Genomic DNA, 23,253 nt, shown 5'->3' on the forward strand with positions numbered 1-23,253 from the left:
ATCAATTACTCCTGGTGCTCCGGTTCCCTCCCACAGTCCAGATTAGGTGAATAGGCCACGTTAAATTGCCCCTTAGTGTTAGTTTATGGGGTTACGGGGGTGGGGGGAATGTCGGTGCAGACTCGATGGGCTGAATGGCCTCCCTCTGCACTGTAGGGATTCAATGATTCTATGAATAGGTTTGTTAATGAGCCTAATTGGCCTTTTAATGATTCATTTCAAAACAGCAGCCGGGCTGCAGATTTTGGTACCCCTCAACAAGTGTATTATGGGGGGGCAGGTCAGGGTGGGTTAGCCCCCCTCTCCTGAAAATATACCCAGCGGGCTGTGGGGAGGGGAGGTGTGACCATGCTTTCCCTGAACCAATCCAGATTGTTGCCATTATATACTTTGGAAAAATCGGTCCAATTAATAAGGAGTGGCCAAATACACGCTTCATTATTTCTCTTGATATTTTCAGTTTTAAATAAATAGGAATAGATTACAGGTTAACATGGTTATTTCAGATAGACCTTGCTGACTGCAACCATTTCGCTGCATCAAATTAATCCCGATGTCATTCAATTCCATCGCTTTGGAGTGGAGACAAATCCAAAAACACCGGCGATGAATCCATCTTTAATTGCCCACATGGACCACGAACCAATACTGACTCCATCCGGCAGAATCAGGATTTAGATAAAATAGCCTGCGCGAGGGACCTGTCTCCGTGACTTTCCCATCTCTGTTTATTTCAGCGTGGATTTACACCGAGTTTAAAAGGAGGTGCAATGCAGTCAGTCCAATAAACCAAACTAGGTTGAATGGAGAGTCAGGGGCCAGGATTCTCCGAGCCTCCGCGCGGCAATCGCGCTTGGCCCGGGGGCGGAGACCGGGGCGTCAGACCCGCGATCGGGACCGGAGAACCGGCGCGCGGTCGACGCAGCGCGGCCGCCCTGGTGGGGGGGGTTACCGGACACCTCCAGGATGGCCAGGCTCGCGATCAGGAGGGGGCCTATATAGTTGGGGCCGGCCGGCTGCGTGGGTCCGCCATGTTGCGTGCCGCAGGGCCCCATATCGGCAGCCGGAGCTGCGTGGAGCACTCCGGGGCCTTGCAAGCCCCCTTCAAAATGAAGAATCACCTTGGACTATGTCCAGGACAGTCCAGAGTGATTCGCACCCGTTTTCTCACGGGCGTGGGGATATAGCCCCATTAACAGAGAATTCCGCCCAGGGTCCGATCTGAAAGCTTTCTTGAGGGATCCTCTTTGGCTCTGGTCTCAGGCCGTGGGATGTGGTGGCTGTTACAAGGCTGCCATTCATTGCCATTCCTAACTGCCTTTGAGAAAATGGTTGGACCTCCTTCTTGAACCACTCAGTCCATGTGTCACAGGTACACCAACGGCGCTCTTAGTGGGGGGGGGGGGCCATGAAATGAAAATGAAATGAAATGAAAATCGCTTATTGTCACAAGTAGGGTTCAAATGAAGTTACTGTGAAAAGCCCCAGCGACAGTGAAGGAATGGCAAGTCCAGCTGGTTTCTGTCTTTGGAGGGGTGCTCCCATGTGTCTGCCGTCCTTATCCTTCCATACATTACAGCTGTAGGTAGCATCACTGCACAGCAACCAGCGCTATAACCGCATTGTAATTGGGCGGCGCGGATGCACAGTGGCTGGCACTGTCGCTCCACATCTCCAGCATCCTGGGTTCGATTCCCAGCTTGGGTCACTGTCTGTGCGGAGTCTGCACGTTCTCCCCGTGTGTGCGTGGGTTTCCTCCGGGAGCTCCGGTTTCCTCCCACAGTCCAAAGACGTGCAGGTTAGGTGGATTGGCCATGCTAAATTGCCCTTAGTGTCCAAAGGGGTTGGGTGGGGTTGCTGGGTTACGGGTATGGGGCGGAGGTGTGGGTTTAAGTGGGCAGCTCTTTCCAAGGGCCGGTGCAGACTCGATGGGCCGAATGGTCCCCTTCTGCACTGTAAATTCCATGTCTATGACTATGTCTAATTGCGTCCTAAGTTCATAAAATGAAAATAATCTAACCTCCTCAATCATTGAACAGGAGACTGGCCTCTTCTGTTTTTCGCCTGAACTGAACAAATAGTAGCAACGAAGAAAAAGGATATGACAGAATGCCCGAAAGTGTGATAACTATGTGGGTGCCACTTGTCAAAACACACGGCTCATAATAAAACCTTGGAATGAATACGGCGATGCTATAAACATGCTTTATGGCCCTGCAACCAAGGTTAGATGTATTGCTGCAATGGATCAATGAAGCCTCAAAGACAAAATCGAAGTGGATTCAATTATAAAACCAACAGACTTTATTTACCCTGTAATGTCAAAAGCATCAAAACACAAATTATCCTGATCCCCAATTGATGTTACTAAAACCAGAATTTGTTCGAACAAAGTCTTTCAGGTAAAATCCTTCAGAAAACGAGGAGTTTAAAAAAATATCCAACTTGGAAGTGTGCCGTAATGGATGATAGCACACCCAATTTCCTCCTGTTTAAAAAAAAGTGAAGTGTTGCCAATTTTATTTTATTCGTTATTGATTTTTCTCCTCCCTTGGAGGTAATGGCGGGTACAATTTTATGGCAGCGCATCGCTTGCCAATACCTCACCCGGCGTGGTCCTTATTCAGTCAAAAACCTTGATCATGAGTGTCAACGTCAATCCAGTAAGCAGCCAGTGAGGAACCACTGGATAACAATCAGAAACCCAAACGTCCTTCTCTTTCCTTATCCAAAGGTTACATGGCCACTTGTGACAGTCCTCCGCCATTCGGACTGAGCTTAGCTATCTCAGCATATGCCAGAGAGTCAGATTGGAGAGGTTCCTATGGGTTATGTTGGCATTCCCATACTGAATCCACCCTCCTATCAACATCCTAGGGGTTACCATTGACCACAAACTGAGCTGGACTGGCCATAATACTATGGCTACAAGAGCAGGTCAGAGGCTAGGATTCCTGCGGTGAGTAACTCCCAACTCCACAAAGGCCTGTCCCCAAAGCCTGTCCACCGTCTACAAGGCACAAGTCAGGAGTGTGATGGAATACTCCCCACTTGCCTGGATGAGCGCAGCTCCAACTACACTCAAGAAGCTCAACACCATCCAGGACAAAGCAGTCCACTTTATTGGCATCCCTTCCACAAACATTCACCCCCTCCACCACCGATGCACAGTAGCAGCTGTGTGTACCATCGACAAGATGCACTGCAGGACCTCATTAAGGCTCCTTTGACAGCACATTCTAAACCCATGACCACTACCATCTATAAGGACAAAGTAAGAAGTCTTACAACACCAGGTTAAAGTCCAACAGGTTTGTTTCGAATCACTAGCTTTCAGAGCACTGCTCCTTCCTCAGGTGAATGAAGAGGTATGTTCCAGAAATATATATATCGACAAATTCAAAGATGCCAGACAATGCTTGGAATGCGAGCATTAGCAGGTGATTAAATCTTTACAGATCCAGAGATGGGGTAACCCCAGGTTAAAGAGGTGTGAATTGTACCAAGCCAGGACAGTTGGTAGGATTTTGCAGGCCAGATGGTGGGGGATGAATGTAATGCGAAATGAATCCCAGGTCCCGGTTGAGGCCGCACTCATATGTGCGGAACTTGGCTATAAGTTTCTGCTTGGCGATTCTGCGTTGTCGCGGGTCCTGAAGGCCGCCTTGGAGAACGCTTACCCGGAGATCAGAGGCTGAATGCCCTTGACTGCTGAAGTGTTCCCCGACTGGAAGGGAACATTCCTGCCTGGTGATTGTTGCGCGATGGCCGTTCATTCGTTGTCGCAGCGTCTGCATGGTCTCGCCAATGTACCACGCTTCGGGACATCCTTTCCTGCAGCGTATGAGGTAGACAACGTTGGCCGAGTCGCACGGGTATGTACCGCGTACCTGGTGGGTGGTGTTCTCACGTGTAATAGTGGTATCTATGTCGATGATCTGGCACGTCTTGCAGAGATTGCCATGGCAGGGTTGTGTGGTGTCGTGGTCACTGTTCTGAAGGCTGGGTAGTTTGCTGCAAACAATGGTTTGTTTGAGGTTGCGCGGTTGTTTGAAGGCAAGTAGTGGGGGTGTGGGGATGTGTCACGACAGAAGCTGGGCGTTCCTTGTACGATGGGTTTCAAGATGCCCTTGATGTAGCCAGAGAGGTTCTCACACAGGGTCCCATTGCCTGAAACGATAGGATGGCCTGGTGTGTTGGCCTTGTGTATTTTCGGGAGGCAGTAGACTCCAATGCGGGGAGTACGTGGGATGAGAGCACATAGGGTGCTCTGAAGATCTGGATCCAAGGTCTTGATCAGTCTGTTGAGTTGGCGGGTGTGTTCCTTGGTCGGATCTGCAGGTAACTGTCTGTAGTGTTCTTGGTTGTTGAGCTGTCGGTATACTTCTTTGCTGTAGTCCGTTCTGTTCAGTATGACAGTGGCCCCCCTCCTTTGTCTGCTGGTTTGATGACGATGCTGCGGTTGGTCTTGAGAGCGCGGGTGGCATTACGTTGTGCTTGGGTGACGTTTGGGCTGTCTTGTGAATGCGACTGATGAATCTGGCATTGACGCGACTCCTGACGGCTTGAGCATACATGTCGAGTCTAGGGCAGCGGCCTTCCGGAGGGGTCCAATTCAACTCTTTCCTCTTCGGTTGCCGCACCGCAGATCTCTCGGTCTGCTGTTCCGGTTCATTGGTAGTCTGCTTGGGTTCGCTGTTGGCCTCTTGGGGTCTGTGGAAGAATTCCCGGAGCCTCATTCGCCTGATGAATTCCTCCGTGTCTGCCGTGAGACTGATGGGGTCCATTTCCTACAGAAACTCAGCACCCATGGACCAGTTGAACCAGGAACATTCCTCGTCACAATGGACGTCTCGGCACTCTACACCAGCATCCCCCATGACGACGGCATTGCTGCAACAGCCTCAGTACTCAACACCGACAACTGCCAATCTCCAGACGCAATTCTGCAACTCATCCGCTTGATTCTGGATCACAACGTCTTCATCTTCGACAACAAGTTCTTCATCCAGACGCTTGGAACAGCCATGGGGTCCAAATTTGCACCCCAATACGCCAACATCTTCATGCACAAGTTTGAACAAGACCTCCTCACCGCACAGGACCTTCAACCGACGTTATACACCAGATACATCGATGACATTTTTTCCTTTGGACCCACGGCGAAGAATCACTGAAACGACTACACGATGACATCAATAAGTTCCATCCAACCATCAGACTCACCATGGACTACTCTCCAAAATCAGTTTCATTCTTGGCCACACTCGTCTCCATCAAGGACGGTCACCTCAGCAATTCGCTTTACCGCAAGCCCACGGATAACCCACAATGCTCCACTTCTCCAGCTTCCACCCTAAACACATTAAAGAAGCCATCCCCTATGGACAAGCTCTCCGTACACACAGGATCTGCTCAGACGAGGAGGAGCGTAACAGATAGCTACAGACGTTGAAAGATGCCCTCGTACGAACGGGATATGGTGCTCGACTCATCGATCGACAGTTCCAACGCGCCACAGCAAAAAACCGCACCGACCTCCTCAGAAGACAAAAACGGGGCACAACTGACAGAATACCCTTCGTCGTCCAAACTTTCCCGGAGTGGAGAAACTACGACATCTTCTTCACAGTCTTCAACACGTCATCAATGAAGGTGAACATCTTGCCAAGGTCATCCCCACACCCCCACTACTTGCCTTCAAACAACCACGCAACCTCAAACTAACCATTGTTTACAGCAAACTACCCAGCCTTCAGAACAGTGACCACGACACCACACAACCCTGCCATAGCAATCTCTGCAAGACGTGCCAGATCATCGACATGGATACCACTATTACACGTGAGAACACCACCCACCAGGTACGCGATACATACTCATGTGACTCAGCCAACGTTGTCTACCTCATACGCTGCAGGAAAGGATGTCCCGAAGCGTGGTATATTGGCGAGACCATGCAGACGCTGCGACAACAAATGAACGGACATCACGCGACAATCACCAGGCAGGAATGTTCCCTTCCAGTCGGGGAACACTTCAGCAGTCAAGGGCATTCAGCCTCTGATCTCTGGGTAAGCGTTCTCCAAGGCGGCCTTCAGGACGCGCGACAACGCAGAATCGCCGAGCAGAAGCTTATAGCCAAGTTCCGCACACATGAGTGCGGCCTCAACCGGGACCTGGGATTCATGTCGCATTACATTCATCCTCCACCATCTGGCCTGCGAAATCCTACCAACTGTCCTGGCTTGACACAATTCACACCTCTTTAACCTGGGGTTACCCCATCTCTGGATCTGTAAAGATTTAATCACCTGCTAATGCTCGCATTCGAAGCATTGTCTGGCATCTTTGAATCTGTCTATATATATGTTTCTGGAACATACCTCTTCATTCACCTGAGGAAGGAGCAGCGCTCCGAAAGCTAGTGACATCGAAACAAACCTGTTGGACTTTAACCTGGTGTTGTAAGACTTCTTACTGTGCTCACCCCAGTCCAACGCTGGCATCGCCACATTATAAGGACATAGGCAGCAGATACCTGGGATCCCCACCACCTGGAAGTTTCCCTCCAAGTCACTCACCACCCTGACTTGGAAATACATTGCTGTTCCTTCACTATCGCTGGGTCAAAATCCTGGAACTCCCTTCCGAACAGCACAGTGGGTGTAGCTACACCTCAGGGACTGCAGCGGTTCAAGAAGGCAGCTCACCACTACCTTTTCAAGGGCAATTAGGCCTGGGCAGCAAATGTTGGTCCAGCCAGTGAAGCCCCCATCCCGTAAAAGAGTGAACTGAATAAAAAAGATTCTCACATTGCGAGTCTGTTGAGCTGTCGTATAGTTTAATGCACGTTCGCTTGCATTACTTCACCATTGAAATAAGTACTGAAGAAGGTAAAGTTGTCAATTCCACTAAAATTGGAATAAAACCCAACAAATCAATAATGGGGGTTCACTTGGTCAGTCATAATCTAATGCAATGTTGATCTTGAGTACAAGGAAGAATGGCTGATAATAACGTCAGATTATTGTACAAGACCAGCCACAAGATCTGACGGGAGATGATCGTTCCACATTCTCTCATGTTATTTTCACTTTCAAATGCGGAGTTCAAATCCTACAGAAGCAAAATGCCCGGATGCTGGGAAACGGAAATAAAAACCAATTGCTGGAAATACCCAGCAGGTTGGGTTGCACACGAGGAGAGAGAAAGAGGGTCAAAGTTTCGGGTTGATGACCTTCCGTCAGAACTGGAAAGGTTTGAGGGCTGGAGCCGATTTTAAGCAAGTAGAGAGGGTGGAAGCGGGGAAGAACAATAGGGAAAGTCTGGTAGAGTGCGTGGTGTTCACAGAATCATAGAATTTGCAGTGCAGAAGGAAGTCTTTTGGCCCATCGACTCTGCACCAGCCCTTGGAGAGAGCACCCCACTTAACCCCACACCTCCACCCTAACCCCGTAACGCAGTAACCCCACCTAACCTTTTTGGACACTAAGGGGCAATTTAGTGTGACCAATCCGCTGAACCTGCACATCTTTGGACTGTGGGAGGTGTCATGAGAATGTCACTTTAAGAAATGTTTGGCTGCTCATGTTACTGCAGTGATGTCAGAGTGTGGGTGGAGCTGAGCTCTGACTAACCCTTTTGGACACTAAGGGGCAATTTAGCATGGTCAATCCAACTAACCTGCACATCTTTGGACTTTGTGGTTCTTGTTCTCAGGATGGATGTCGTAGTGTTCACAAAGACCACAGAAGCCAAGTTCATGTATTTGCACTACTTATTAAAGTTCGACCACTTACTCCCATAGTAAACTAGTAATCTACAATCTACACTCTACCAACACTAGTCTCTACACTCTATCTATAACTGTACTCTGATCTCTCTCACAACTCCTATGCTCTGCTCTCCAGCCTTCTCCCAAAAGCCTGTGAGTTAGTGTTTTATATAGTCCTGCGTCTAGCTCCATCTAGTGGTCAATTATGATAGGACATCAACCTTTTGTATTCTGAACATTTCACATAATGTCACAGAGTGGAAGGTGGGATTCATTAAATGATAAAAGGTATGATGGAATCAGGCAAAGAGAGACAGTAATGGCCCAGGAGAAGAAACAAAAGGTGGGTCCACAGAAGGAGTGAATGGGAAAGGCAGGATCATCCCCAGCAGCTACTCTGGAAAAACCCGGGTTCAGGGGCTACGATGTAAAATTGTTGAACTCAAGGTTGAGTGGGGAAGCTGCAAAATGTCAAATTTGTTCCATCATGGGACGTGGGTGTCATTGTCAAGGCCGGCATTTGTTGCCCATTTAGCACAGGGCTAAATCGCTGACTTTGAAAGCAGACCAAGGCAGGCCAGCAGCACGGTACAATTCCCGTAACAGCCTCCCCGAACAGGCGCCGGAATGTGGCGACTAGGGGCTTTTCACAGTAACTTCATTTGAAGCCTACTTGTGACAATAAGCGATTTTCATTTTCATTTCATTTCATTCCTAACTGCCCTTAAACCGAGTGGTTTGCTTGGCCATTTCACAGGGCAGTTAACAGTCCATCACATTGGGCGGCACGGTGGCACAGTGGTCAGCATTGCGGGCTCACGGCGCCGGGTTTGACCCCTGGTTTGCAGGATAGGTCTTATGAGGAAAGGTTGAGGGAGCTAGGGCGTTTCTCTTTGGAGGGGAGGAGGATGAGAGGTGACTTAAGAGAGGTTTATAAGATGATGAGGGGGATAGATAGAGTGGACGTTCAGAGACTATTTCCTCGGGTGGATGTAGCTGTTACAAGGGGGCATAACTATAAGATTCAGGGTGGGAGATATAGGAGGGATGTCCGGGGTAGGTTCTTTACTCAGAGAGTGGTTAGGGTGTGGAATGGACTGCCTGCTGTGATAGTGGAGTCAGACACTTTAGCAACTTTCAAGCGGTTATTGGATAGGCACAGGGAGCACACCAGAATGACAGGGAGTGGGATAGCTTGATCTTGGTTTCGGACAATGCTCGGCACAACATCGAGGGCCGAAGGGCCTGTTCTGTGCTGTACTGTTCTATGTTCTATGTTGGGGTCACTGTCCGTGTGGAGTTTGTACATTCTCCCCGTGTCTGCGTGGGTCTCACCCCCACAACCCAAAAAAAGATGTTCAGGCTAGGTGGATTGGCCAGGCTAAATTGCCCTTTAATTAGAAAAAAAAAAGAAATGGGTATTCTTAAATTCATTCAAAAAAAACAACAATTTTTTTTAACAACATTCTACCACATTGCTGTGGGTCTGGAGTCACATGTAGACCAGACCAGGTAAGGACGGCAGATTTCCTTCCCGAAAGGACATGAGTGAACCAGGTGGGTTAGTGGAACAATCAATAATTGTTGTCATGGTCACCATCACGGAGTCTAGCTTTACGATAGTGACATTTAAGGGGCATCTTGACAAATACATGAATAGGATGGGAATAGAGGGATAAGGACCCAGGAAGTGTAGAAGATTGTAGTTTAGACGGGCAGCATAGTCGGCACGGTATTGGAGGGCCGAAGGGCCTGTTCCTGTGCTGTACTTTTCTTTGTTCTTTGTTCTTTATATGGAAAGGTTTGCTTGGGTTTGTGCTGAACTTTATTAGACAGAGCGAAAGTTGGGCGGAGAATTAAATTGATAGGTGGCCGGAAGCCCGGGGTCACACTTAAGAATCATGGAATCACTCTGATGCAGAAGGTCATTCGACCCACTGAATCTGCACCAGGGCCAGGGTTTAGATATTTCAGTAAGCTCAGGGAAGGTGGTAAAAGAGGGGGAGGGGTGGCATTGTTAGTCAAGGACAGTATTACGGTGGCAGAAAGGACGTTTGATGAGGACTCCTCTACTGAGGTAGTATGGGCTGAGGTTAGAAACAGGAAAGGAGAGGTCACCCTGTTAGGGGCTTTCTATAGGCCTCCGAAAAGTTCCAGAGATGTAGTGGAAAGGATTGCAAAGATGCTTCTGGATAGGAGCGAAAGCAACAGGGTAGTTGTTGTGGGGGACTTTAACTTTCCAAATATTGACTGGAAACGCTATAGTTCGAGTACTTTAAATGGGTCAGTTTTTGTCCAATGTGTGCAGGAGGGTTTCCTGACACAGTATGTAGATAGGCCAACGAGAGGCGAGGCCATTTTGGATTTGGTACTGGGTAACGAACCAGGACAGGTGTTAGATTTGGAGGTAGGTGAGCACTTTGGTGATAGTGACCACAATTTCATTACGTTTACTTTAGTGATGGAAAGGGATAGGTATATACCGCAGGGCAAGAGTTATATCTGGGGGAAAGGCAATTATGATGCGATGAGGCAAGACTTAGGATGCATCGGATGGAGAGGAAAACTGCAGGGGATGGGCACAATGGAAATGTGGAGCTTGTTCAAGGAACAGCTACTGCGTGTCCTTGATAAGTATGTACCTGTCAGGCAGGGAGGAAGTGGTCGAGCAAGGGAACCGTGGTTTACTAAAGCAGTCGAAACACTTGTCAAGAGGAAGAAGGAGGCTTATGTAAAGATGAGACATGAAGGTTCAGTTAGGGCGCTCGAGAGTTACAAGTTAGCTAGGAAGGACCTAAAGAGAGAGCTAAGAAGAGCCAGGAGGGGACATGAGAAGTCTTTGGCAGGTAGGATCAAGGATAACCCTAAAGCTTTCTATAGATATGTCAGGAATAAACAAATGACTAGGGTAAGAGTAGGGCCAGTCAAGGACAGTAGCGGGAAGTTGTGCGTGGAGTCCGAGGAGAGAGGAGAGGTGCTAAATGAATATTTTTCATCAGTATTCACACAGGAAAAAGGTAGTGTTGTCGAGGAGAATACTGAGATTCAGGCTACTAGACTAGAAGGGCTTGAGGTTCATAAGGAGGAGGTGTTAACAATTCTGGAAAGTGTGAAAATAGATAAGTCCCCTGGGCCGGGTGGGATTTATCCTAGGATTCTCTGGGAAGCTAGGGAGGAGATTGCTGAGCCTTTGGCTTTGATCTTTAAGTCATCTTCGTCTACAGGAATAGTGCCAGAAGACTGGAGGATAGCAAATGTTGTCCCCTTGTTCAAGAAGGGAAGTAGAGACAACCCCGGTAACTATAGACCAATGAGCCTTACTTCGGTTGTGGGCAAAATCTTGGAAAGGTTCATAAGAGATAGGATGTATAATCATCTGGAAAGGAATAATTTGATTAGAGATAGTCAACACGGTTTTGTGAAGGGTAGGTCGTGCCTCACAAACCTTATTGAGTTCTTTGAGAAGGTGACCAAAGAGGTGGATGAGGGTAAAGCAGTTGATGTGGTGCATATGGATTTCAGTAAAGCGTTTGATAAGGTTCCCCACGGCAGGATACTGCAGAAAATACGGAGGCATGGGGTTCAGGGTGATTTAGCAGTTTAGATCAGAAATTGGCTAGCTGGAAGAAGACAAAGGGTGGTGGTTGATGGGAAATGTTCAGACTGGAGTCCAGTTACTAGTGGTGTACCACAAGGATCTGTTTTGGGGCCACTGCTGTTTGTCATTTTTATAAATGACCTGGAGGAGGGCGTAGAAGGCTGGGTGAGTAAATTTGCAGATGACACTAAAGTCGGTGGAGTTGTGGACAGTGAGGAAGGATCTTACAAGTTACAGAGGGACATAGATAAGCTGCAGTGCTAGGCTGAGAGGTGGCAAATGGAGTTTAATGCAGAAAAGTGTGAGGTGATTCATTTTGGAAGGAATAACAGGAAGACTGAGTACTGGGCTAATGGTAGGATTCTTGGCAGTGTGGATGAGCAAAGAGATCTGCGGTGTCCATGTACATAGATCCCTGAAAGTTGCCACCCAGGTTGAGAGGGTTGTTAAGAAGGCGTGTGGTGTGTTAGTTTTTATTGGTAGAGGGATTGTGTTTCGGAGCCATGAGGTCATGTTGCAGCTGTACAAAACTCTGGTGCGGCCGCATTTGGAGTATTGCGTGCAATTCTGGTCGCCACATTATAGGAAGGATGTGGAAGCATTGGAAAGGGTGCAGAGGAGATTTACCAGAATGTTGCCTGGTATGGAGGGAAGATCTTATGAGGAAAGGCTGAGGGACTTGAGGCTGTTTTCATTAGAGAGAAGAAGGTTAAGAGGTGACTTAATTGAGGCATACAAGATGATCAGAGGATTGGATAGGGTGGACAGTGAGAGCCTTTTTCCTCGGATGGTGATGTCTAGCACGAGGGGACATAGCTTTAAATTGAGGGGAGATAGATGTGGGACAGATGTCAGAGGTAGGTTCTTTACTCAGAGAGTAGTAAGGGCGTGGAATGCCCTGCCTGCAACAGTAGTGGACTCGCCAACACTTAGGGCATTCAAATGGTCATTGGATAGACATATGGACGATAAGGGAATAGTGTAGATGGGCTTTAGAGTGGTTTCACAGGTCGGCGCAACATCGAGGGCCGAAGGGCCTGTACTGCGCTGTAATGTTCTATGTTCTAATCCTCTGAAAGAGCACCCTACCTAGGCCCATGCCCCATAAACCCCTAATCCCATCTAACCTTTGGACACTAAGGGGCAATTTATCATGGCCAATACACCTAACCTGCACATCTTTGGACTTTGGGAGAAAAACCGTAGCACCCGGAGGAAACCCACGCAGACACGGGGAGAAAGTGCAAACTCCACACAGACAGTCCCCTAAGGTCGGAATTGAACCTGGGTCCCTGGTGGCAACGTGCTCCTGGTCCAATAATCCAGTGGCTCAGGTTAATGTTCTGGAGACACGGGTTCAAACCCCACCACCCAGCAGCTGGTGGAATTTAAATTCACTTAACAGAATCTGGAATTGAAAGCTCGTCTCAGTATTGGTGACTGTTCAATGAGCAATTATTGTAAAAACTCATCTGCTCCATCGATGTGCTTTAGGGGAGGAAATCTGCCGTCCTTACCCTGTCTTGCCTGCATGTGACCCCAGACCCGTAGCAATGAGGCTGCCTCCTGAATGTTCTCAGTAAGTCAGGCACTTGAGGGCAATTCAGGATGGGCAACAAATGTTGGCCGTTGCAGCGTCACCCACATCCCATCAAAGGAGGAAAGAAAGTTCAGGGAACTCAAATATTTTAATGAATAATCCATTACCAGCCGCAACTCTTTGCTCGTGAACAATTTCAATTGGCTACACAGTTCCTGATCCCTATAAACGCCCATCGCTCTACACCAAAACCCTTCCACTATGGAATGTATCTCATTTACTTCAATCGGTTCAGGTCCCTTTTGTTGTCAGATTCATGTGCCGTCAACAAATTCCGAAATACTGCAGGGGGTACACTCTTCCACGCCACTGCTGCGTCGTTTTCAGTGGCACATTTAGCCAAATGCTTTCTTGCTGTGAGATCTTGTTGGATTACCTTTGAATATGACATCTCTCACAATGTGTTTCTTTCACATTGGCGTACAGTTGTACAATGGCATTGATAACACACTCGAGACGCTTCCCAGTTTTGTGGCGTCGGTGAAACTAGATCCTGAGATTTAGTGATGCTGGCCCCAAAAGAGAATGGTTCCACATTTGTACTTGTATTATCTACTTACAGGTGCGCTATCAAAGGAAATTTGACTCTGAGCAACGCAAGAAGATATTAAAGAATCTTTAAAAACTTGTATTTTTTGGCACGTTCACAGCTCAAGACACCCACCCTCATTGTGTTCTACAGCCCCTGACATACTTTTGAAGTGTTGTCAGCATTGTAGTACAGGAAATTTGGACAAATGACCAAAAGCTTGGTCAAAGAGGGAGATTGTAAAGGGGGAGAGAGAGGCAGAGAGTGAGAGAGAGAGAGAGAGAGAGAGAGAGGTACAGAGGCAGAGAGGGAGACAATACCAGAGCTCAGGGCCTAAGAGGGTTGAAAGCACAGCCGGCCTCTTCCATCCTTCATAAGAGGTCATCCAAAGGTCTGCTGCCCATATCTTAACTTGGATCAAGTTCCATTCACCATTAACCCTGTGCTAGGTGTCCTACAATGACTGCCATATGGCCAACTCAAATCCCTCCATGATTTCACTTCTCTCTGTGTCTGTAACATCCTTACAGTCAATGGAGATATATACATCCCTCCAATTCTGGTCTCTTTCACACCTTTCGTCTATTCTTTCATGGGGTGTGGGCTTCACTGGTAGGCCAGCATTTATTGCCCATGCTTAATTGCCCTTGAGAAGATGACTTGAGCTGCCTTCTTGGACCGCTGCAGGTCACAAGGTGTAGCTACATCCACAGTGCTGTTAGGAAGGGACAGTGAAGGAACGGCGATATAGTTCCAAGTAAGGATAGCGTGCAACTGAGAGAGAGGCCTTGCAATGGTGGTGATCCCATGCATTGACTGCTCTTTAGCTTCTAGGTGGCAGAGATTGCGGGTTCGGAAGGTGCTGTCAACGGAGCCTTAGTGAATTCCTGCAGTGCATCTTGAAGCTGGCACACATGGCTGTCACTGGGCTGCCTTGTCCAGGATGGTGTCAAGCTCATTGAGTGTTGTTGGAGCTGCACTCATCCAGGCAAGTGGAGAGTATTCCATCACACTCCTTTCTGCTATTGGATTGGATTGGATTTGTTTAGTGTCACGTGTACCAAGGTTCAGTGAAAAGTATTGTTCTGCGTACAGTTCAGACAGACCATTCCATACATGAAAAGAAAATACATAGGGCAAACATAAAATACACAATGTAAATACACAGACACAGGCATCGGGTGAAACATACAGGAGTGTGGTACGACTCAGTAGAGAAGGTGTGTGAAGAGATCAGATCAGTCCATAAGAGGGTCGTTTCAGAGTCTGGTAACAGCGGGGAAGAAGCTGTTTTGAATCTGTTCGTGCGCGTTCTCAGACTTTTGTATCTCCTTCTTGATGGAAGAAGTTAGAAGAGTGAATAACCCAAGTTGGGGGGGGGGGGGGGGGGGGGTGTCTTTGATTATGCTGCCCGCTTTCCCATGGCTGAGGGAGGTGTAGACAGTGCCAATGGATGGGAAGTGAGTTTGTGTGATGGACTGGGCTGTGTTCACAACTCCCTGAAGTTTCTTGCGGTCCTGGGCCGAGCAGTTGCCAAACCAGGCTGTGATGCAGCCAGATAGGATGCTTTCTATAGTGCATCCATAAAAGTTGGTAAGAGTCAAAGTGGACATGCCGGATTTCCTTAGTTCTAGATGGTGGACAAGTTTTGGGGAGTCAGGAGGCGGGTACCTCACAGCCAGCCGTGTCTTCGGTTATCTTGGCCCTTAGTTCTGTCATTCTTTGCCCCTGCTTTAAGTTGCTCCTTAAAACCCGTCTTGCCATAGCGTCTCTGTTCATCTATCTGACTATCTTGTTTGGCTCAGAGTACACTGCTGTGAAGTGCCCCGGGACATTTTGCAATGTTAAAACAGCTTTAAAAATCCAAGTTGTTATTGTACATCAGTTGGCCACATATAAGTTTATTGTAATTAACACTGATTTCAGCTGAAAGATCATCAGTGTACATAAGCGACATGTTCTGTAATTGAAAGAGCAAGCAATAAATATTCAAAATATAAGTTCAGGTGTATTTCTTTTGGGGCGGAAGGGGTGGAACCGCAAATGGAGGATTATTAATTGCCCATCATGTCTGCACCGTCACTCCAAACGAGCACCGTGACTTAGTGTCATTTCTCGTGCCGCCCGCACATTGTTTCTATTCTAGTAATCATTGACCCCCTCTTGAATGACTCGATTGAACCCGCCTCCATCAGACCTCCAGGCAGTGCATTCTAGACACAAACCACTTGTTGTTTGAAAAAGATTTTTCTCGCATCACATTTGCTTCTTTTGCAAATCACTTTAAATCTGTGCCCGCTCGTTCTTGAGCCTTTTACGAGCGAGAACGGTTTCTCCCTGTCTACTCTGTCCAGCGCTCTCATGATTTTGAACACCTCTTATCAAATCTCCTCTTCGCCTTCTTCTCTCCAATCTCCCCTCATGATTGCTGTTTCTCATTCCTTGAATCATTCCTGGAAACCTCTTCTGCATTCTCTCCAATCTGTTCACATCCTTCCGATAGTTTGGCCCCCAGAACTGGACACAATATTCCAGCTGATGTCTAATGTATAAGTAGGCTGATGTATAAGTTTAGCATAGCCTCCTTGTACTCTATGTCCTTATTAATAAAGGCCAGAATATGATAAACGTTATTAACTGCTCTCTCCACCGGTTCTCTCAAAGAACAAAGAAAAGTACAGCACAGGAACAGGCCCTTCGGCCCTCCAAGCCCGTGCCAACCATGCTGCCCGTCTAAACTAAAATCTTCGACACTTCCGGGGTCCGTATCCCTCTGTTCCCATCCTATTCATGTATTTGTCAAGATGTCGCTTAAACGTCACTTTGCTTCAACCACCTCCTCCGGCAGCGGGTTGCAGGCACCCACTACCCTCTGTGTAAAAAACTTGCCTCGTACATCTCCTCTAAACCTTGCCCCTTGCACCTTAAACCTATGCCCCCTAGTAATTGACCCCTCTACCCTGGGAAAAAGCCTCTGACTATCCACTCTGTCTATGCCCCTCATCATTTTGTAGACCTCTATCAGGTCACCCCTCAACCTCCATCGTTCCAGTGAAAACAAACAGAGTTTATTCAACCGCTCCTCATAGCTAATGCCCTCCATACCAGGCAACATCCTGGTAAATCTCTTCTGCACCATCTCTAAAGCCTCCACATCCTTCTGGTAGTGTGGCGACCAGAATTGAACACGAGACTCCAAGTGTGGCCTAACTAAGGTTCTACACAGCTGCAACATGACTTGCCAATTTTTATACTCAATACCCCGGGCAATGAAGGCAAGCATACCGTTTGCCTTCTTGACTACTTTCTCCACCTGTGTTGCCCATTTCAGTGACCTGTGGACCTGCACACCTAGATCTCTCTGACTGTCAATACTCTTGAGGGTTCTACCATTCACTGTATATTCCCTACCTGCATTAGACCTTCCAAAATGCATTACCTCACATTTCTCCGGATTAAACTCCATCTGCCATCTCTCCGCCCAAGTCTCCAAATGATCTAAATCCTGCTGTATCCTCTGACAGTCCTCATCGCTATCCGCAATTCAACCAACCTTTGTGTCGTCTGCAAACTTAATCAGACCAGTTACATTTTCCTGCAAATCATTTATATATACTACAAACAGCAAAGGTCCCAGCACTGATCCCTGCGGAACACCGCTCGTCACAGCCCTTCAATCAGAAAAGCATCCTTCCATTGCTACTCACTGCCTTCTATGACCTGGCCAGTTCTGTATCCATCTTGCCAGCTCACCCCTGATCCCGTGTGACTTCACCTTTTGTACCAGCCTGCCATGAGGGACCTTGTCAAAGGCCTTACAGAAGTCCATATAGACAACATCCACTGCCCTACCTGCATCAATCATCTTTGTGACCTCCTCGAAAAACTCTATCAAGTTAGTGAGACACGACCTCCCCTTCACAAAACCGTGCTGGCTCTCGCTAATACGTCCATTTGCTTCCAAATGGGAGTAGATCCTGTCTCGAAGAATTCTCTCCAGTAATTTCTCTACCACTGACATAAGGCTCACCGGCCTGTAGTTCCCTGGATTATCCTTGCTACCCTTCTTAAACAAAGGAACAACATTGGCTGTTCTCCAGTCCTCCGGGACATCACCTGAAGACAGTGAGGATCCAAAGATTTCTGTCAAGGCCTCAATGATCGATGCACATCTACACACTGCTCCCTCTGTTCCTTCACCCCTTTAAGAATTTTATCCTTCATTTTATATTGTCTCTCCATGTTCTTCCTCCCAAAATGCATCACCTCCCACTTCTCCGCATTGAACTTCACCTGCCATTTATCTGCCCAATCCACCACCTTGTCTATGTTCTTTTGAAATTTCACACTGTCACCTTCAAAGTTTACAATACTTCCAAGTTTTGTATCATCCGCAAACTTTGAAATTGTCCCCTGCACGTTAGAAACTAGATCACTAATATATGTCAGGAAAAGGAAGGGTTCTAATATCGACCCCAATACCATCACTACAAACCTTTCTCCAGCCCAAAAACTATCCATGGTCCATTACTCTTTGCTTCCTATTATTCAGCCACTTTTGTCTCCATGTTGCTACCATGAGTTGGAAACTTCATTGCAATATGTATGTAAATGATGAAAATAACTACGAAATGTAAAACAGTGGCGGGAAATATTGTTAATAGAATCATAACTATAAAATTTGCTTGTCGGCAGTTGTGATGGAATTAACAAACTGATATGTCCTTGTTTGGTTAAGTACAGCTGCTCAATGAACAAAGCAAATACATGTAGCTATTTCTTGAAACGTTAATTCACTTCATTACTCAACTATTATCAAATTAATTTACACCAGTAAATAGACGTATCCATCTTCTTGATCTAATTTGGTTTTCAGTTGAAGCAAGCCAACTAACTCACCACACATTCGTGATCCTCTGTTATGTTCAACGAGAATTCCGAGGTGAAATCCAGGTCCGAAATTCCTACGGTGTTGCAGTCTATTGCCTGGAAAACAAGGGAAGGATTACGGAGAAGTATTCATCAATACGCCAGGACAAACGAGCAAACAGGCCACTTTGGGCAGAAGCAAACGGAATATCGCATGTCCTATTTTCTCAAGCCATGTCATTTTGCGTTCTGTTACACCGAAAGCTGCAAATACGACATTTCAAACTGCCCCGCCCAATTTCTAATGACACTTTCACTCGGCTCAAGTCAGTTTTGCGTATTATAAAATTCTGACACTGACAGCCACGCCACTGAGGGATTCATCCTTGACAACCAATAATTTTCCAACATGGTATCGATGTTCATCCAGTACTTCAACTCAGAAGTAATACTTTTAATATCTTGGATTCACCATTCCCCAAAGCCGATTTTGTAATCGGTGATCAGGAGGAGCATCCTTCTGATCCCAAAATCGGGGGCAGCACCTGTTGGACGCAGGTTTTGTATCCTCCGCCGCCTCTGAAATAGCGTCATCGCATCGCGCGGCGCACGCCCGTTGGGACGGCATTAGCGCGTTACCTGAAGGCCCTCCCCCGATGCTCCAGCTCCGATGGGCCGAGTTCCCGACCGCGCGGTTGACGTGTGGTCTCAGCGGTTGGGAACCCGGCGTGGCGGCTGCGGACTGTGCGGGAGCCATGCTGCTAGTCGGGGAGGCTTCCGCGAGGGCTGGGGGACTGGTGGGGGGTGGCCAGGGCAGGTCAGCGCACGGCTGACGCCATGTTTTACGGCGCAGCCGCTGCAGGCCGCCGCCATGCGCACACGCGGCCACAACCCTGCCATTCTCCAGCTGTTTCTATCGTGGGAGCCGGGACTTTTACGCGGCGCCGCTGCTAGCCCATCACCGGTCGCAGGATCGGAGGGGTCAGGGCCGATGCTTTTGCCAGAAAATGCCACAGATCCTCCGCACTTGGGTGAATCCAGCCCCTTATCTTCCAATGTTCGGACCACATTTAATTGATGCACTGCTATTTTTCCCATTAGTTATAACGCTGATCGATGTAAAGTCCATCTTTCAGACCTGCAGCACTAATGAATGTCATAAAAAGAAGTTCACACACTAAGATCACTTCGCACAAATGATGCAACTTTAATGTATGCTGCATGGTTCACACGTATTGTTAACAAGGAGTCAAAATTGCTTGATCCACTTAAAAGACATTTTTGATATAAATTAACACTGCACATTGAATCTCTCTTTCACAATTGTACGAAAGGATCCTGTGCATCCAAAAGAAGTTGGAAATAATAAAAGGGGACATCGTGTGGACACAATAAATGTAAATGAGCTCGAAACAATCCCTCATCTCTGGATACATTTCCTGAACCAGTGTTAAACATTACTCTTGAATGATGCAATTAATGTCTTGATTGAAAGCCACGATGTGGAGACAGCACTTCGCTTTACTGCAAACCCACAGATAACCTCACGATGCTCCACTTCTCCAGTTCCCACCCTAAACCCATTAAAGAAGCCATCCCCTATGGACAAGCTCTCCGTATACACAGGATCTGCTCAGACGAGGAGGAGCGTAACAGACATCTACAGACGTTGAAAGATTCCCTCATACGAACGGGATATGGCGCTCGTCTCATCGATCGACAGTTCCATCGCGCCACAGCAAACAACCGCACCGACCTCCTCAGAAGACAAACATGGGACACAACCGACAGAATACCCTTCGTCGTCCAGTACTTCCCCAGAGCGGAGAAACTACGACATCTTCTTCACAGCCTTCAACACGTCATCGATGAAGATGAACATCTTGCCAAGGTCATCCCCACACCCCCACTACTTGCCTTCAAACAACCGCGCTACCTCAAACAAACCATTGTTTACAGCAAACTACCCAGCCTTCAGAACTGCGACCACGACACCACACAACCCTGCCATGGCAATCTCTGCAAGACGTGCCAGATCATCGACATGGATACCACCATTATACGTGAGAACACCACCCATCAGGTATGCGGTACATACTCGTGCGACTCGGCCAACGTTGTCTACCTCATACGCTGCAGGAAAGGATGTCCCGAAGCGTGGTACATTGGCGAGACCATGCAGACGCTGCGACAACGAATGAACGGACATCGCGCGACAATCACCAGGCAGGAATGTTCCCTTCCAGTCGGGGCACACTTCAGCAGTCAAGGGCATTCAGCCTCTGATCTCCGGGTAAGCGTTCTCCAAGGCGGCCTTCAGGACGCGCGACAACGCAGAATCGCCGAGCAGAAACTTATAGCCAAGTTCCGCACACATGAGTCCGGCCTCAACCGGGACCTGGGATTCATGTCGCATTACATTCAACCCCCACCATCTGGCCTGCGAAATCCTACCAACTGTCCTGGCTTGACACAATGCACACCTCTTGAACCTGGGGTTACCCCATCTCTGGATCTGTAATCACCTGCTAATGCTCGCATTCCAAGCATTGTCTGGCATCTTTGAATCTGTCTATATATATATGTTTCTGGAACATACCTCTTCATTCACCTGAGGAAGGGGCAGCGCTCCGAAAACTAGTGACATCGAAACAAACCTGTTGGACTTTAACCTGGTGTTGTAAGACTTCCTACATTGATTGAAAGCAGAGGTCAGGAGGAGTAGTCAACATCATTTGAGATCTGAGATGCTCCTGGAATACGATACCCATCAAGTTGGTGTGGCAGTGTGGTTGGCACTGCTGCCTCACAGCGCCAGGGACCCGGGTTCAATTCCGGCCTTGGGTGACTGTCAGTGCGGAGTCTGCACTTTCTCCCCGTGTCTGCGTGGGTTTCCTCCGGGTGCTCCAGTTTCCTTTCACAGTCCAAAGATGTGCAAGTTAGGTGGAATGGCCGTGATAAAATTGCCCTTAGTGTCGAAAGATGTGGAGCTTAGGTGGGGTTTTGGAGATAGGGCGGGGGAGCGGGCCTAGGAAGGGTGCTCTTTCAGAGGGTTGGTGCAGACACAATGGGCTGAATAGCCTCCTTCTACACCGTAGGGATTCTTTCTGCACTGCAGGGATTCTATATCTAATGTAAGGACCTGTCCAGCTGATTCATTTATTTTCCATTTCTTTTATTTTACTGTGATCAATTTTGATCCATGGATGTGTATTGAACACATACCTTTAAGTCGAGTCGAGGAAGTGAGGAACTCAAAAGTTACCAAATAGCACACTGTGTCAGCTTTTGAACAACAGAACTCAGACTTTCTGGCACCCGAGAGAGATCAGAGGGATTTAGTTCAACTGTTGGCTGGTGGCCATGGATTGGCAAAAGACTGTGTTCTACCAGGCAACAGGCGGTGATTAGGTCCTACCCAAGTGGGATGGTTTTCAGAGGACCGAGACAGGTTAGTCGGATCCTGGAATCTCAGAAAAAATTGTGTGAGTCCCTCTCTCTCTCTCTCTCTCTCTTTCTCCAGAAAAGCTGCAGAGCTGCTGTGAGTTCCGAACCTACAGAGAATCTGGATGAATCTACAGTGAAAACCGTTACAAAAGCAGAAACCTCAAACTGAAGGCCTAGACCGAAGGAAGGTGTACTGGAAGACAACCAGCTGAAACAAAGACTTTTACCTTTTTACTTTCATCATCATTTTTACACCCCTCTTTTCCCCTCTGTGGTTGTTTGTCTGTCTTGTGTGTGTGTGTGTGTATATAGATGGTGGGGCAAGTTTGGGGGGTGGGGAATTAGATAATAGTTAACCAGTTGTATTTGCTGCATTTTTAACGATAGTTATTGCTATTAACAAAATTAATTGTGTTTAAAGTTACAAACCTGGTGAGTGTAATAATTGGGCAGCCAAGGGCCAAAGACTTTGGGTGTTTTGCTTAGAATTACTTGTTAATTTCAATTGTGTTGCGACTCCAGGTCAAGTGGGGCTGGAATTGTCAGCCGGGGGGGGGGGGGGGGGGGGAAGATTAACAGGGCTAATGCGAAAGAGCTGGCCAGCGGGAACTAATTGGATCGTTCTTTCACGGAGCTAGCTGTGGCACGATGGGGTGAATGGCCTCCTTCTGTGCTATACGATTCTCCATACGTCATGTCATTAGAGCTGCCACATTGCTGAAGATCAAAAGGAACGCAATTTAAGGCACAATGTGAATCAGTTTAGTCATCGCGCACTTCCCGGGCACAAGGATGACTAATCTTACTTTCGATTTGTTTTATTTACATATTAAATGAGAATTACAGGTTCTTTTCATTAATTGTCTCCATTTGATGTTTAACCTAATGAAATTGGATTTCAAGGAACTGTGAAACATTTCCTCAAGGCATTCTGTGTGGCTGACTGCTTTCCACAACAGTGATAAATAAGCGCTCTACACCAACCTTTGTATCATTCAGCTGCTCAAACATCAATATGGAGCTTCTATGCCATGACCAGAAAAAGCATTAGATTGAGAAAATGAAAGCTAGCAATTTTATTTTCTGACACTTTAAGGAGTAGGTATTTGTAAGGAATACAAACCAGGAATATCTCTGGGCAAGTAAACATGTGGAAGTACCTACTCTTAATGTCACTCACTGATGTTTCATTAATTATAAAACCTCTGTCCGTTAAATGTTCATGGCTGCACACTGTGAAAGAGAATCTTTAATAAATTATCCAGAGACCATTGCCCATATTTTAACCTCCGCAATATTATTATTTTTTTTAAAGCAATATTTGGTTAATTTCAATCTGGCTTTTTTGATGTAAGCTTAACAATTCTTAGATCCAGACATTGATTAATAAATCGTAGACTCATATAACTTACAGTGCAAAAGGAGGCCATTCT

General features: G+C 47.3%; 1 protein-coding gene across 3 annotated transcripts in view; it reads right to left on the reverse strand.

Annotated features, from left to right (window-relative positions):
* Positions 1-23,253, reverse strand: part of prmt3 (protein arginine methyltransferase 3) — a 306,241-nt gene that overhangs the window by 102,994 nt on the left and 179,994 nt on the right. For all 3 annotated transcript variants that reach the window (XM_072466697.1, XM_072466696.1, XM_072466698.1), the window contains one exon: positions 18,404-18,490. In XM_072466697.1, the coding sequence (XP_072322798.1) occupies positions 18,404-18,490 (87 nt within the window). The remainder of the gene's footprint in view (positions 1-18,403; positions 18,491-23,253) is intronic.

The sequence above is a fragment of the Scyliorhinus torazame genome, chromosome 10 (genome assembly GCF_047496885.1).
Source record: "Scyliorhinus torazame isolate Kashiwa2021f chromosome 10, sScyTor2.1, whole genome shotgun sequence".
Classification (NCBI taxonomy): Eukaryota; Metazoa; Chordata; class Chondrichthyes; order Carcharhiniformes; family Scyliorhinidae; genus Scyliorhinus; species Scyliorhinus torazame.